This window comes from Prunus avium, chromosome 8, assembly GCF_965620075.1.
Source record: "Prunus avium chromosome 8, drPruAviu1.hap1.1, whole genome shotgun sequence".
Classification (NCBI taxonomy): domain Eukaryota; kingdom Viridiplantae; phylum Streptophyta; class Magnoliopsida; order Rosales; family Rosaceae; genus Prunus; species Prunus avium.
In genome coordinates, this window is record NC_142291.1 from 28766336 (window position 1) to 28781199 (window position 14864).

Consider the following 14864-nt stretch of genomic DNA (forward strand, 5'->3'; position numbering starts at 1 on the left):
TATAAATATAATGAACGGTTTAACTGCTAACAGTAAGGATGAATTGAGAACTTCTTTTGTTAATCAAATAACAACTTCAATCGATAACTTTCAATGAATAACTAAGACATCAACAAGACATCCAAATCATCAAGCGACTGCAGCTAAATAAGACACTTAATCACTTGAATTCAATGTCTGCCAACACAGTTTCAATCCTTTTTTTGTTTTTTTTGGGTCGAACTACTGCAAATTATTTTTGTTCAATGTTGAGACTTGAAAGAGATTGAACTTCAATTCCATATTGGATTGGTTAATAAAGAAAAGTAAAACGTAAACTCATATAAGATAAGTAAAACGACAGGTCGGAATTCAAATTAAAAAAGAAGAAGACAGAGGAAAACTACAGGTCGGACAATTTTAGCTCTACAAGAACTTGGAGAACAAGCTATTTTCTGATGCTCTTGCAACCGAAAGGTTATGTGATTTTGCTCTTCCACTTCTAAACTTCACTTCAAGTAAAACCCCTTTCTGATCACTACCTAAACCCCTCTCTCTCTCTCTCTCTCTCTCTCTCTCTCCCCGATGGACATCGATTTCAAAGAGTATCAATTGCGCTGCCAACTCCGAGGCCACGAGGACGACGTAAGATCTCTCACCCACAAAATCCTTTTTCATTTTTTGTGCAAAATTTGTTTGAATCTACAATCCTGCGCATGAATGATCAATTCTGTATTGTTTTAGACCCACGAAGATTTGAAATTTACTAATTAGTGTTTAGCAATGAATTTGTTTACTGAAAAAAAATGATGAACAATGAATTTAGGTTCGTGGAATTTGTGTTTGCGGAAATGCGGGTATAGCCACCTCGTCACGTGATCGAACTGTGAGGCTGTGGTCCTTGGACCCTTCCGATGAAAGGCGGTACTCGGAGTCGAAGATTCTGCTGGGGCACACCAGTTTTGTGGGCCCATTGGTGTGGATTTCACCCAATGAGGAATACCCAGATGGCGGAATTGTGTCCGGCGGCTTGGACACGATGGTATTGGTGTGGGACTTGAAGACTGGGGAGAAGGTGCAAACTCTCAGGGGCCATCAGTCGCAGGTCACCTGCCTCGCTTTGGATAATGGAGACATTGTCTCATCTTCTATGGACTGGTGAGTTTTCACCTTTTATGTTATTCCAAGTTTGCTGTAGGATGGGCTGGATTAACTTTTACATGTTGTAAACTTCGTTGAGGTTTGTGGAAACATGCTGTGTTCAAGAATTGATCTTTGTGCTATCTTGATTTTGCGAATAAGCAAGTTTGGTTTGGAGTCTCCATCTGAAATTAGTAAATATGTCTATCTAATCTATGTTGCCTATTTTGCTAAAATAGATTAGTTTTACATTTGTCTTTAGTTATAATTATACATTTATATACAATTTTTGTCCTGGACCATCTCCCAGGCATACTGTGCTGGTTTTACTCCTAATATATTAAGCTATGGTGACACTAGGTATTAATTTTCTTTTTGTGTCTTTTCTACAGTACTTTAAGACGGTGGAGGAAAGGCCAGTCGTTAGAATCATGGGAGGCTCATAAGGCACCGATCCAAGCAGTTGTAAAGCTTCCTTCGGGCGAGCTTGTCACGGGTATGGTTATTCACTTTTTGTGATCTTTCTTTTCTTTTTCCCCCAAAAAGTATTGAGGTGTTGGTTTCACTGAATTTATGGACCTCCTTTTTAACAACCCCTTTTCTGGCTTGTAATCGTAATTATTTGATTCATTTTGTATGCATGTATTTTTGTTAAAAGTTAGTAGAACTGTAGAAGCACACTAGTCAACTGTCAACTCTTAGGCCTAGCTGAGCCAGTGAGCAATTGATATCCGGCCATTGAAGAACGCTGTTGGACTTGTGATTTAAGACTGCAGCAGTGGTAGGATGGGTAATATTGTGGTTGAGGGAGTTTGCTAAGCCAGCCAGGGATTAGCTGAACACAGTTGTTATGCTTGCTTCTCATGAGCAATTGGCTTGAGTTGGATAGGTTTAAACCTTTGCATGGCATGTGATGCATGGTGGCTACAGCTTTGGGGATTGTAAAGTGGCACATTGCACATTTTAGGCACTCTCTATGTAGCTGATATGTATGCTATGTGATACAATGTTGTTAGGATCAAAATGCTCCATGCTTTTATAAGAAATAGATCATAATGCTCCCTGCCTTTGTAAGCTCTCGTTGTTTGGACAGGAGTTCCTGGCTTCTTGGCTGTGAGAACTTTGAAAGTTGGCTGCAGCTAATCATGTGCCCTAGTGGCGCTGTAGTTCATTCGAGACTTCAAGTTGGTCATAATGTCAATGGGAACAATTTTAGTTTTGTGAATTCTAGAATGGACACTATAATTCAAAAAATATAAGACTCAACTATGCCATGGTAAGCTTCCCAAAAACTGTTTTGTTTTGTATGCCCTGCTTACGTGTCTACTTCAGTATCTGTTATGCGAGACTGCTTTTCTGAAAACAAAAAATGGCATGAGGTTTACTCTCGTGCCCTCACATGTAGCAAGGTGGCTTATCCATTCCTGTTTCATCTTTTCATTTTGAGCTGGCCAAATTAATCACATTCTACATCAGATTCAAATGCTTGATCCAGCTTTTTCTTTACAATGATGCTGAATCGGTTTTCTCTATCTAGGTTCAAGTGATACTACTTTAAAACTTTGGAGAGGAAGTACATGCACTCACACTTTTGTTGGGCATACAGGTAATTTTATTTTTGTATGTTACTTTTATTAGGCCATCTTGTAGGTCCTGAATAAATGTCAAAGTGTCTGGGCATTTTCGACGTTGTGGCTTACCTAATAAGAAGATAAAGAGACTGCTTTACTATGCTAAATCCCAAATTCTGATTGCTATAGTATACTAAACTAGAGCTAGAAAGATAACATTTGGATTACAGGTTGCTACAAAGACTATTTGACTTGAAGATAACTTGCACTCCTGACTTGCATAGGATATCTCTCTCTCTTTTTTATAAAATGAATTTGTAAAAAATATATTTAAAATCTAAAATATTATATTTATATTTTTAAAATTTTGAATGTTTTAATAAATCAAATGCATAGCTCTATTTAGAAAAAATGACTTGCACATAATGTTTTGCAGTTACTTATGATCTATACATACTAATGCATTGTGCAGATACTGTTAGAGGTCTGGCAGTGATGTCTGAATTGGGAATTCTTTCTGCTTCACATGATGGGTGAGCTTGTTGCATTTGTATCTTTTTATATTGAATTGCTGGTTCTGCTTTGAGGATATAGTTTAAATGAACATAATCCTGAAGGCATATCTTAGTGTTGGTAGGGCATGAGTAATGTTTAGTTTAGTATGTTGTCAAAATAAAATTAAAACATCCAAAAGAAAAGCAAACATATATATAAAAAAGGTTGCAAATAGAATATTTGATAGCTTTGTTTATTGAGGATAACATACAGAAATCATATCGACAAATCTTGATTGTTAGACACTATAACAAGGAGCTTGTCTACTGAACTGAAGCATTCCGAAAATGAACAATTGAATTTTGGTTCTGGTATGAATTTGGACCTGTTAAAAAGGTTGCTTTTTGTACAATGTATCCTAACTACTGCTTAGAGTCTCAACATGGTCATATAGTTGTATGAAGATATGTTCATATATGGAAAGATACATACATGAATAAACACAGGGTATGTATATACCTTATATTTTTTGGAAAATTTTGACAATAATTAAAATGTTTGGAAAAAGTTGAAGAATTTGGCTTATATTTCTTTACATGTGTCACTTATTAGGAAAAGTTCAACCACATTGTTTGATTTCCTTGAGTCTTTGCCGCTCTCTCTTGTGGTTAAAATATTATTTGGGATTTATGTTTTAAAGTTTACATGTGTTGCTATCAAATGTCTTGTTTGTAAACTTACTAAATAATAAATGCTCTATCGTTTCTACTAGGGTAAGCTCTCCATAACTTTACTTTTTGTTGGCATCTTCAGTTCCATTAGGTTATGGGCTCTAAGCGGTGAAGTTTTAATGGAGATGGTTGGTCATACTTCAATTGTATATTCAGTTGATTCACATGTGTCTGGATTAATAGTCAGTAGCAGCGAAGATTGTTTTGCTAAGATATGGAAAGGTGACTGCCTAATGCTTCTTGTTTCTTGGAAAAAATACATGAGAGATGTGAATGTGATTAATTTTTTAAACCTGGTAATGATTTAAGCAATTCCTGCTTTGTGGGGAGTAAAAAGAAAGATTCACACACTTACTCCAGGGATTCTTGCACATCGAGATTCATTCTTTTATGTTTGCCACTGAAAATTTCTTTGTAGAAAGCACCAGAAATGTTAATTAGCACTTTAAATTAAGCGGGAAATAATGTCCTTTTCAGATGGAGTTTGCGTGCAGAGCATAGAGCATCCTGGCTGTGTTTGGGATGCAAAATTCTTAGAAAATGGGGATATTGCGACAGCATGTTCTGATGGAGTTGCACGTATCTGGACAGTAAATCAGGATAAAATTGCTGATGCCCTAGAAGTGGAGTTATATCTCTCCCAGATTGCTCAGCACAAAATTAGCAGGTATTTCCATCTTCTTGTTTTGTGTATGTGACGTAACAGCTATGAATCTGCTATGCCTAATAACATGTGCTTGACCCAATTTTCTTCTCAATGCTCCATGATTATTCTGACTATAATCTCGTATAATATTAAAAGTTCCTTCTTTAAGGGTTACCTAATAGTCATATGTTGTCTTCTAGTGATCTCTTTCCTCTCTCTCTAGTATTCAATTAATGTTTTTCCCCTTTCCTTTATGGAAGTGCCCATTTCTTTGTTTGGATTCCAAAGTTCTTCACTTATCTGTATATACAAATACATACTTGAATCGGACCAAAAATATATACTTGAATTTTATTGGTTTTTTCTGATTTCATACATTATTTCTTGGCTGTTGACTGTTTCATCTTCTTCACCTTTATTACTTGTATTTATGTAATGACTTGTTTCTTTTAGGAAGAGGGTTGGAGGGTTGAAATTGGAAGAATTACCTGGGCTAGAGGCCTTACAGATTCCAGGTGCAATTTCAGTTTTACTCTTCTCTAGTGACTTTTTGGCTTCTGCTCGCCATTTTGGTTTATCACACATTTTTATTGTTTTAAATTTTACAGATTTGTATTTTCAATTTCTGTACAATTATTTCAATTTTAGGAAGACAAGTCTTTTTGGCTTAGTATTATGTTAGTAAAGTATAACATTTTCTACTCTAGTATGTGGTTTCCATGGCAGCTGCCAAGTGAGAGCCTCTGCTAAGTTGCCAACAATATGTAAATGTTGTATTCTTTTGACTAGTAAAACCACACATCAAGTAATGTTGTCTGGTCGTATTGTCATCAGGAACCAGTGGTGGCCAGACAAAAGTTGTCAGAGAAGGGGACAATGGTGTGGCGTATGCATGGAATATAAGAGAACAGAAGTGGGATAAGGTAATTTACATTTTCAGACTAATACTTGTGTTTTCCATCTGAGGATGTATGACTTATAGTAGTTGTATTAGTATAAGCCGTTGTATCAGTCGCATTTAGTTTGGCCACTGGTTTTTGGGTGTGTTTCTAGTTTGGCTACTTTTCCAATAAGCTATTGAGGACTCAATGGCCTTGAATTTTGATGCTTTGAAACCAACGCAAATATCTTGAGCAGTTGAAGTAGGTAACGGCTGCATAATTGTTTGCACCATACACACAAACACACTCATAAAGGGCACGAGTAGTTTTGAACCTCTTTTTGCATAGGTCTTGTTGTAGTCTGTAACGAGAAATAGACCACTGTGTTTTTGAGAAAAGTTAAATTTTTCATGAAACAGTTTTTGTTGTGAGAAAAATCAAATGACTTATATGCTAAAAATTTTGGGCTTACAGTACCTTAAGTCATGAGGATGTGCTTCCTAAATAAAGAAATGAAACAAGAGCTAACTAGATGTTTCCATGCTGGTGATGTTAGTCTATACTGCTTTCAAAAGTTGGGAACCTTCATGTTTGACTTCTTTCAATTCAGATTGGCGAAGTTGTTGATGGGCCAGATGGTGGCATGAAGCGTCCTGTTCTTGATGGAAATGAATATGACCATGGTCAGAATCTTACTCTATGTGTCAACTTGTAGTCTGATTTTTCTTTTTCTACATATATATTTTGAAAATCCGTACATATATATTCTTGTTCTTCAGTATTTGATGTCGACATTGGAGATGGTGAACCAATTCGTAAGCTGCCTTACAATCGATCAGGTATTGTATCTGTCCTCTTGTAGCCCTGCCTTCGATATGATTCTTTCTTGTTATTCAGTTATTTTCCACTCATTTAGTGGTATTTTATTTTATTTTATTTAAATCACTCTGTTTGTGGACATCTTTCATCCTTTGTTTTCCTAACCACGCCATCTTCTAATCTGTTGAGAAGATGAGATATAGGAAAATCTAAAAACAAAATTTTTTAATGGCTGTTGTAAATTTTTTTGATTTGAATATATAATTTTTGCTCACAAGGAATCTAATTTCTATAGTAATCAATGATGATTAGTTTGTGATCTTGGAATCTTGTAAGTTTATGATTTTATTGATTGTAAATTAAGAACTTCATGAATAAAGAACACTTATCTTTCTCAATAGTTCTAGCCCTTAGTTGTAGTTGGTGCGAGTCAACAATATTATTTCAAGAATATGAGTCATGCATTGAGTTTTTTATCTTCAGATAATCCATATGATGCTGCTGACAAGTGGCTTCTGAAGGAGAATCTTCCTCTTTCCTACCGGGAACAGGTTGTAGCTTTCATTCTCCAAAATACTGGACAGAAAGACTTCACACTTGATCCATCATTTCGTGATCCCTATACTGGTTGTAAGTATTCTGTTTTGAGTTGTGACCATCTAATCTTGATATGGTGGTGATTCATGTGTAATATTGTGTCCTTGTTTCCCCCTTTATTTCAGCTAGTGCTTATGTACCTGGACAATCTTCAAACAAGTCTGGTATGTATCCTTTTAAATTTCTTTTTCTTTAATTGAATTTGGGATGCCTTTTTTTTAATTTTATATATATATATATTGAACTATAAACTATGTCAATACCTGATTTCTAATTATTTTATTTTATTTTTCTTCTGGTTACAGCTTCTGCAAAACCTACCTTCAAACATGTTCCTAAGGTAGGCTTTTGCAGCTCTTGTTCTTAAGGTTTGGGATGCATCAATTTCCACGCACAGGTTAAGTTGATTAAAAAGTATCGGCTGGTCATATTTATGTTCTGTGTTTGATCTGTGCTCTGTACACTTCTCATACTAATGAAGGCTTTTCGCTTCAGTACTTCTAAAATAGGGTTCTAGATATAGACCCAGTTTGATATGAGATTGCTTGGCATACCCATGTGGTTGAGACTAACTTAATGATAAATGATTTACTATAACAAGTGTTCTGTGTATAAACTTACATGCTGTAATTCGATTATATTGTATCATCTGGAAATCCAACTTAATAAATGGGTTTTAGAAGCTAACCATATTGGAGAAGGCAAAGCAGTGTAAAACAACTTCGATCTAGCTTCTAGAAATGAGCAGTGTTGATCCATTTGTGCAGTTACTCCATTTGAAATTTTATGGATATCCTCGGGAGTTTCAGTTCTGGGGCCAGAGTGGGATATACATTGCAAATTTCTTGGACTACATAGTTAGTTTTAGGCTAGAAGTTTTTTTCCCCTTCAATGGAAAGAAAAGGAGAAAAGAGGAAAGAGATTAGATGTTGTGCACTATCATCAAATTTTCTTATACCATTAATAATTCCGTAGCTGATGCCGAGTAGTTGTGGTTGAAGATTACTGGAGTTTAGTCAGCATTGTGAATGCTTTATTCTTAAAGGCTATTACTGGTAGTCATAGTTCTACCTTGAACTCATTATTTCAAGATCAATTCTTCTCGTGGATGGGTTTGCAAATTGGGCTTTTTTACTTGTTCTGGTGGTTTTGGTTTCGTTCTTCATGTCCCTCAAGAAATTTGAGCATTTGTTAGTGTCATACTTATAGCATCTTTTTCTTTGAATGATTTTGTTTCCAGAAAGGAATGCTTGTTTTTGACGTGGCTCAGTTTGATGGAATCCTCAAGAAGATTACAGAATTCAATAATAACCTACTCTCTGACCAGGTTGGTTCTTTTGCAAGTTTGCAAGTTTCAGTTTGTTTTTGAAATTATATTTATTTCTTACAAATTGAAATTTTGCTCTAGATGCCAGCGTTATAACTTGTTACCACTCAATCGGAATGGAATAGCTTTAGTCTTTTGTACAAATTTCCTTTGTAGCAGACTCTGCCTTCTTCATAACTTTTTGGAAGTTCTCCTTTAATAAGCTTTCACCAACCTTTCAATTATTCTTGTTCATTTTTGAAACTTCCTATTTGCTGTCCTCATCTTCAACATATATTTTAAGCTACCTCGGCCCTCTTTCTAAATATCATGAACAATTGACAACTTTGATAATTTGTAATTGGACGGTGATACATATAAGAAGTTATCTCGTAGTTTTTGCTCTCAAGCAAGCACTGAATCATAAGCTTTGTAGATGAAGCGTTGTTAAGTTGGCAGGCTTGCTGCATTCTTAAAATTTGTATTTTTCTTTGGGTCTTACCACCCATTTATATGTGACTGGTTTGTTTGAGTCCACCGTGTCCAAATCACTTGTTTGTGACAATCTAATTTCTAGACCAACAGTAAGCATCATTATATGTAACTGATTCTTTCCTCGAGTGGTAGAAGGGAATGAAATAGTTTTTGGATCTGGATGATACTATCGGTCATGGATTTTGTTGAAACTATTGAGGTTCCTAATATTATTTTCACTGTTTTCTGATATTAATTTTCCGTAGTCATCTTTCATTTTTCTTATTCCTTTCATTATGCATGATAGGGTGTTGAGTTTTTAATTTAATTTTTAATTTTTTCCTTTAATTTATTTGTTTTGTTTTTGAATTTCCGATCTGTTTAGCCTGACTTGAGGAGCAGCTTGGTGCTAGTATTTTTTGTTTTTCTGTTTTAGAACTGTGTTTCTTTATATTATGCAAAATATGATTTCCTGAATAATGGCCTTTGGTAATATCTTGAAGGAAAAGAAGAACTTGTCTTTAAATGAAGTGGAGGTTTCCAGGCTGGTTGCTATTGTTAAAATATTGAAGGACACGTCACATTATCATTCTAGTAAATTTGCCGAAGTTGACATTGCTATGTTGCTGAGGTTGCTAAAATCATGGCCAGTTGCAATGTTATTTCCAGGTTAGTGTGCGGACTTCTGATGAATTTTGTTTAAAGCTCTGTTCTTCATATCTTTTTTGGTCTAGGAGTGCATAGCATATACTCCATCCGTTAAGATTACAATTGAACAATCTTCAACAAAAAAACTATTACAATTTAACAATCATAGAAACCATTGTCCAAGAATGAACTGAAAAAACAGGACGGTTCTGGTTATCTAATGTAATGACTATCCAATCTCAAATTGATAGAAACTGGTTGAGCTGGCTTGTGTCTGGTTGTGTCTTGGGCGTGATACTGTAATGGCAAGTTACCACATTTTCTCTGCACTACTGGTATGAAGCTTAAGTGAATTCTTAGCTTTATGATTGAAAGCTACAGGTTAAAAGAAACACTAAAGAACAAACAATAGAGAAAAAGAGAAAGTTACATGAATGGTCTCAGTGTAAGTGTGTATAGTAGTGAAATTTTCATTTTCAAAAAAGTTAATGTGGTAGTCCTGCATGTGATGTCATATAAGTGATGTGACTACTCATAACATCTCCGTTTTCAGAGGAGATCTGGTAATAAGAGTCATTATACACTTAGCAGTTTCTTAAGAGAATATCATGAAGCTATGGCTTTTTATGTAGATTGTGGAATGCTTATGATTGTTGGTGTGTAGTTTTCAGAAACTTTCTTCGCCTATTCAGTGGATATTTTGTTTTCATCTTCAGTTATTGATACTTTGAGGATGATTGTCCTGCACCCTGATGGGGCAACTGTACTTCTCCAGCATGCTGAAGCTCGGAATGGTAATGATATTAGTCATATTCCATCCTATGGTTTTATCTTGATAATTGGTTCACAGTAATCAGATAGTTCTTATTTGAAATAGATAATTGTTTCACCTTCATTTATTTTCTATGAATTGTAAAAATACATATCAATAGACACTTGTACAAAAGAAAATGGGACTAGATGATGAGGCCAGGAGCATTCTTAAGTTGATTTCTCCAGACGTATACATATGATACAAGTCAAACATTTGCAACCTTCTTACTTTCTGTTGATGATGTTTTTATTTCAAGTTCTCTATTTCTTACGTTTTGTACTATAACCAGATTTACTATTGGAAATGATCAAAAGAGTCGCAACAAATCCTTCACTTCCTGCTAATCTCTTAACTAGTGTTCGTGTTGTGACCAATCTTTTCAAGAATTCGTGCTACTACAATTGGTTACAAAAGCATCGCAGTGAGGTTAGCCTTCCTTTGCAATTGGTTCCTGACATAACATTGCTTTTGGGGTTTCTTAGTGATTTGAGAGGCTAATGGGCTCTTTCCCAGTCACATTTCTGGTTTGCACTTTACATGTTCTTTGCTTACAAACATTCAATTCTTTGTTGATGGTAGGGTTAATTATCTCTTGATATCTATCAGCTTTTTAGTTGATTCAATTGAAATTCAATACTGGGCATGATATCGTTGTCTGTAAAGTGCTCACAGATCTTTTCAAATTTCACCTTTAGTAAGTTCCATGTTTTGGGATTGGTTCGTATATAAGGGTCTCTATTACATTTTGGTACCTTCTTATAATGATTATGTCTTTTTATTCCGTCCAGTACTTTTGATAAATAGTTTGATATATTTCTTTTTGCAATTCAAGGTTTGGGGAGGCATTACTCTGCTGCATGCTGCAATATGAATTTCAGATGTTTATTTATTTTTTAATGATTGCATGCTAACCTAATTCAAAACCACAGTACGTTTATTAATTTTGTACTGCTTCCAACATGTAAATTAAATGTGTGTTGTATTTATTTATTTATTTATTCGATGAATGATTTTATGTTTAGAACATCTTGCAATTGTTTCAGGAATCATTAATTGAGTTCGATTTGAACAGTTTCCTGAATAAATCATTAAACTAGATTATCTAGTGGTAACTTTGTAGGAAACTTTATAGAAGTACTAAAAAAATGTGTGTTTGCTTCTTTGTACTTAAATATTGACTGTTATGGGGAGGTACACAGTTTGTCATGGTTAGTGCATCTTGAATTCTATATATCACGATTTAGTAACTTGATTTGTTGAATGGCTTTGCAGATTCTAGATGTGTATTCAAGTTGTTCTTCATCTCCGAATAAGAATTTGCAGTTATCATACGCAACCTTGATTCTCAAGTAAGTTTTCTATTGACTGCACATGTATTGTTACATGATACCACTTGTTCTTCCATCCCCTTCTTTCTTTCTCCAATTTTGTGATAATTCGAAGTTATAGGAAAAACGAAGGCTGCAATGGCAACTAATGTTGGAAAGGGATATGTTTGTTGACATAATGTGCTCAACTTGGTATATAATTGTACTACTGTGCTGTAACTGATTGAGTTTAGATATTAACCTTTTGGCCTTTTCCTTTGAGCTTGACAGTTATGCTGTTTTGTTGATCGAAAAGAAGGATCAGGAAGGTCAATCGCAGGTTCTTTCAGCAGCACTTCAGGTATAATACATCAACTTACCAGTTTACTGTTCTGATTGCCCCTTCGTTGGCAGTTCGTGTTTTTTAAATTTAATGTCCTCAAACGGTGAACATAGATAAAGAGGGTCCTTGCTCTTTTTGAGGTGGACTAGAGTATCTTTTTAATACTAGATATTCAGATGTCAGAATCATGAAAGTAATGTTTTGACTTTTGCAGATTGCAGAAGAGGAAAATCTAGAAGTTGATGCAAAATTTCGAGCTTTAGTTGCCATCGGATCACTGGTATGTTTTGAATACTTATATGTTATGGAGTTTAGGGAACATACTTGTGCTAGAATAATTGACATGTCAGTGTCATATAGCAGTCTTGGTTACTACCTTGAATCTATGATGATCTTGCTTTTTTGTCTAAAACAGATGCTTGAGGGCCTTGTGAAAAAGATAGCTATCGACTTTGATGTTGAAAACATTGCTAAAATAGCAAAGGCTTCGAAAGAAACCAAGATTGCTGAAGTTGGAGTGGACATTGAACTTTTAACAAGACAAAGCTGACTTTCTGAATATCTGGTAAATGGCAATCCCTGTCTATGAAACTCTCACCCAGCCCTGCCCTGCCTCTCTCTTGTTTGCGTGGAAGCTTTGCACTGATCTCCTGCCCCTCTCCCTCTTCTCTATGTCTTGTGTGTGCGAGAGAGCTCTCTCTCTTATGCATTTATTGTGGGAACCCACATGCATGGCTTTAAAATTAATTCAGCAGAACAAACCCACATGTGGCTCTATATTGGCAAAATGACATTTTGTTCAGGATGTAAAGCCTTGGTTCTGCTGAATTAATTTGAAGGCCTTGTTCTGCTGGATTGATCTTGTAGGATGTTAATTCTTCTTCTTCTTCTTCTTCTTCTTCTCCTTTATACGTCTCTCTAATAATTTTGATTACTCTTCACAGGAGAATGGGGAAACGTTCATTAACAGGTCAAAGTGATTCAAGTAGGAGTAAGCAACCGATATGGTTTGACCTCACCACATCATCCATGCACATGATTCTGAATATATACATCACTATGACATATAAACATTCAATGATTTTGGCCAAAAAAGGGATCCAATGATTTAGGAACACCCTGGTTGGTTGTGACTATGAGAAGGCATCAACATCTTTCATTTGAAACTGAGTTTAGTGGAATATATGAATGAGAAAATGTGTTACTTGGGTGTCAATTGTACCATTAAAGGTGGTTGTTGATGGAAAGCAGTTGAAAGGAATTGAACGTTTTGAAAGGCCTGTGTGCTGCCCAAGTTCTATTAAGTTGTAGTTTCGATATTCTTCTTGCTACAAATCCCCTTCGAATATTTCTATTTCATTATCTGAGCATGTGGTTTCAGTTTCTATTTTGTGATCCATGCTTATACAACAATGATAAAAGATCTGATTTTCAGTTCTTGATGAACCGAATGGAAGAATAAGAAAACCCTAAACTCGCACACACGGATACTCAAATGTTTTCAAATCTAACCTCATTGCAACTATTAGTTATTTGTTCGTTGGTGTTTCTCCTCACTTCTGAAGTTCGAATTCACCCTCTCTTATAAAAATTTTAGAATAAAAAAGAACTCAAAACATTTTTTGTTTTTGTTTTTGTTATTTATTTTATACAAACGATAATCTAAATTTAACTAAATTAATCTAACATGGGTGCAAACGGACTCCTGTGCACCTATTTAGATACACTAATGCTAAGGAGATCACATTTATACACGTGTGGTCTCCTAACATTTTGATTGTTTGATTATTATTTCCACTTGGCATAGAACTTTTGGTCACTCCACAACAACATCCTATTCAACGGAATCTCAACATTCCTCTCCTTCAAATGCAAATGCCTTGGCACTATTCTCTTCTCCAAACTAAACCCAAAATACTGAGGAAACTTCTTCAACTCCTCCACACTCCTCCCCATCTCCTTCACCAAGTACTCATACTTGGGCCGCAAGTTATTCTCCACGCTGTACCCGAAAATCGCAGGCAGCCTCACACACACATTCGCTGCCTCCTCGTACGAAAGCGCCAAACTCCTCAGGAACCTCATCTTCCTCTTGAGCTTCTCCACCCTCGTGTTCAACAAATGTGCATTCAAATTCGTCGGAGCCCCGAGCTTCTCGAGCCCCAACTGTTGGAGATAATGCAGCGTGGGGCGGAGGCAGAACTCGACGTCGGAGAAGAGGAGGTCCGGGCAGCGGAGGATGAGGCCGCAGGAGGACGAGGGGTCTGCGGGGAGCTCGGCAGCTAGGAAGTCGAAGACGGGGGCGATGTCGGTGGGGTCGAGGGTTGGGGAGAAGAGCTTGGGGGAGAGGAAGGCGAGCCTAGGGAAGTCGGGGTCGGAAAAGCCCTTGGACTTGAGGAAATTTACGGTGGAGAGGATTTGGTCTGTGGCGTCGGGGAGGGGGAGCTTTTTGGGGTTGGTTTCGGGGGAGATGATACGCAGCGTTTTGAGATAGCGGAGGTTTTCGCGGTAGGATGTACGGAACTTGATGAAGTGTGAGGGAGGATGGGGATTTGAGGTGGTGAGAGAGGAGGAGGAGGAGGAGGAGGAGGGAGTTGGGATGAGGCAGAGCGTGCGAAGCATTGTAAGTAACTGTTTGAGAGAGAGAGAGAGAGAGAGAGAGAGAGAGGCAGTTGTGTTATGTGGATAAGGGGATGGATGGATATGTGATATATGAAAAATCTTGAAACCAATGGGACTGGGCCCATAATTGAATTTCCAATATATTTTGTCAAGTTATGGAACTATTTAATTATGTCAAAAAATATATATTTTTTTTGTCTGAACCACGAGGTGGTTCTAGATAGGCCCTAACTATGAGTGGTACCTTTAAGTCTTAACCACAACCCAGATTAATCCCCGCTCACATTGGGTCGACCTGTAAGGAGTAAAGTGCTGGCCAAAGTGGTGACTTCATACAAGAGCAGGGATCGAACCCCTGACCTCTCTTAAGGAATGAGAGTGCCGAACCACTCACACCAACCACCTTGGTTGTCAAAAAATATTTTCAATATTAAGAATCAACCAAATCATCATTTTAAAAATTGAAAAGTTAAATTAGAAAATAAATTTTA

The 14864-nt window shown here is 36.4% G+C and overlaps 2 protein-coding genes across 2 annotated transcripts; one reads left to right on the forward strand and one right to left on the reverse strand.

The window, feature by feature from the left end:
* The first annotated feature begins 365 nt into the window (after positions 1 to 365).
* LOC110745511 (transducin family protein / WD-40 repeat family protein) lies at positions 366 to 13138 on the forward strand. Its single transcript, XM_021945616.2, has 23 exons — positions 366 to 624; positions 806 to 1137; positions 1512 to 1615; positions 2657 to 2725; positions 3163 to 3223; positions 3999 to 4138; positions 4394 to 4583; positions 5016 to 5077; positions 5397 to 5485; positions 6054 to 6126; positions 6223 to 6282; positions 6746 to 6892; positions 6985 to 7023; positions 7165 to 7199; positions 8100 to 8186; positions 9143 to 9308; positions 10004 to 10081; positions 10391 to 10527; positions 11374 to 11450; positions 11700 to 11769; positions 11966 to 12031; positions 12167 to 12316; positions 12696 to 13138. The coding sequence occupies exons 1-22, from the start codon at positions 565 to 567 to the stop codon at positions 12299 to 12301; spliced, it is 2277 nt and encodes a 758-aa protein (XP_021801308.2). The 5' UTR covers positions 366 to 564; the 3' UTR covers positions 12302 to 12316; positions 12696 to 13138.
* A 178-nt stretch (positions 13139 to 13316) lies between these two features.
* Positions 13317 to 14435, reverse strand: LOC110745512 (Mitochondrial transcription termination factor family protein). The gene has a single exon (XM_021945617.2). The coding sequence runs from the start codon at positions 14371 to 14373 to the stop codon at positions 13540 to 13542; it is 834 nt and encodes a 277-aa protein (XP_021801309.2). The 5' UTR covers positions 14374 to 14435; the 3' UTR covers positions 13317 to 13539.
* Between the last annotated feature and the right edge of the window lie 429 nt (positions 14436 to 14864).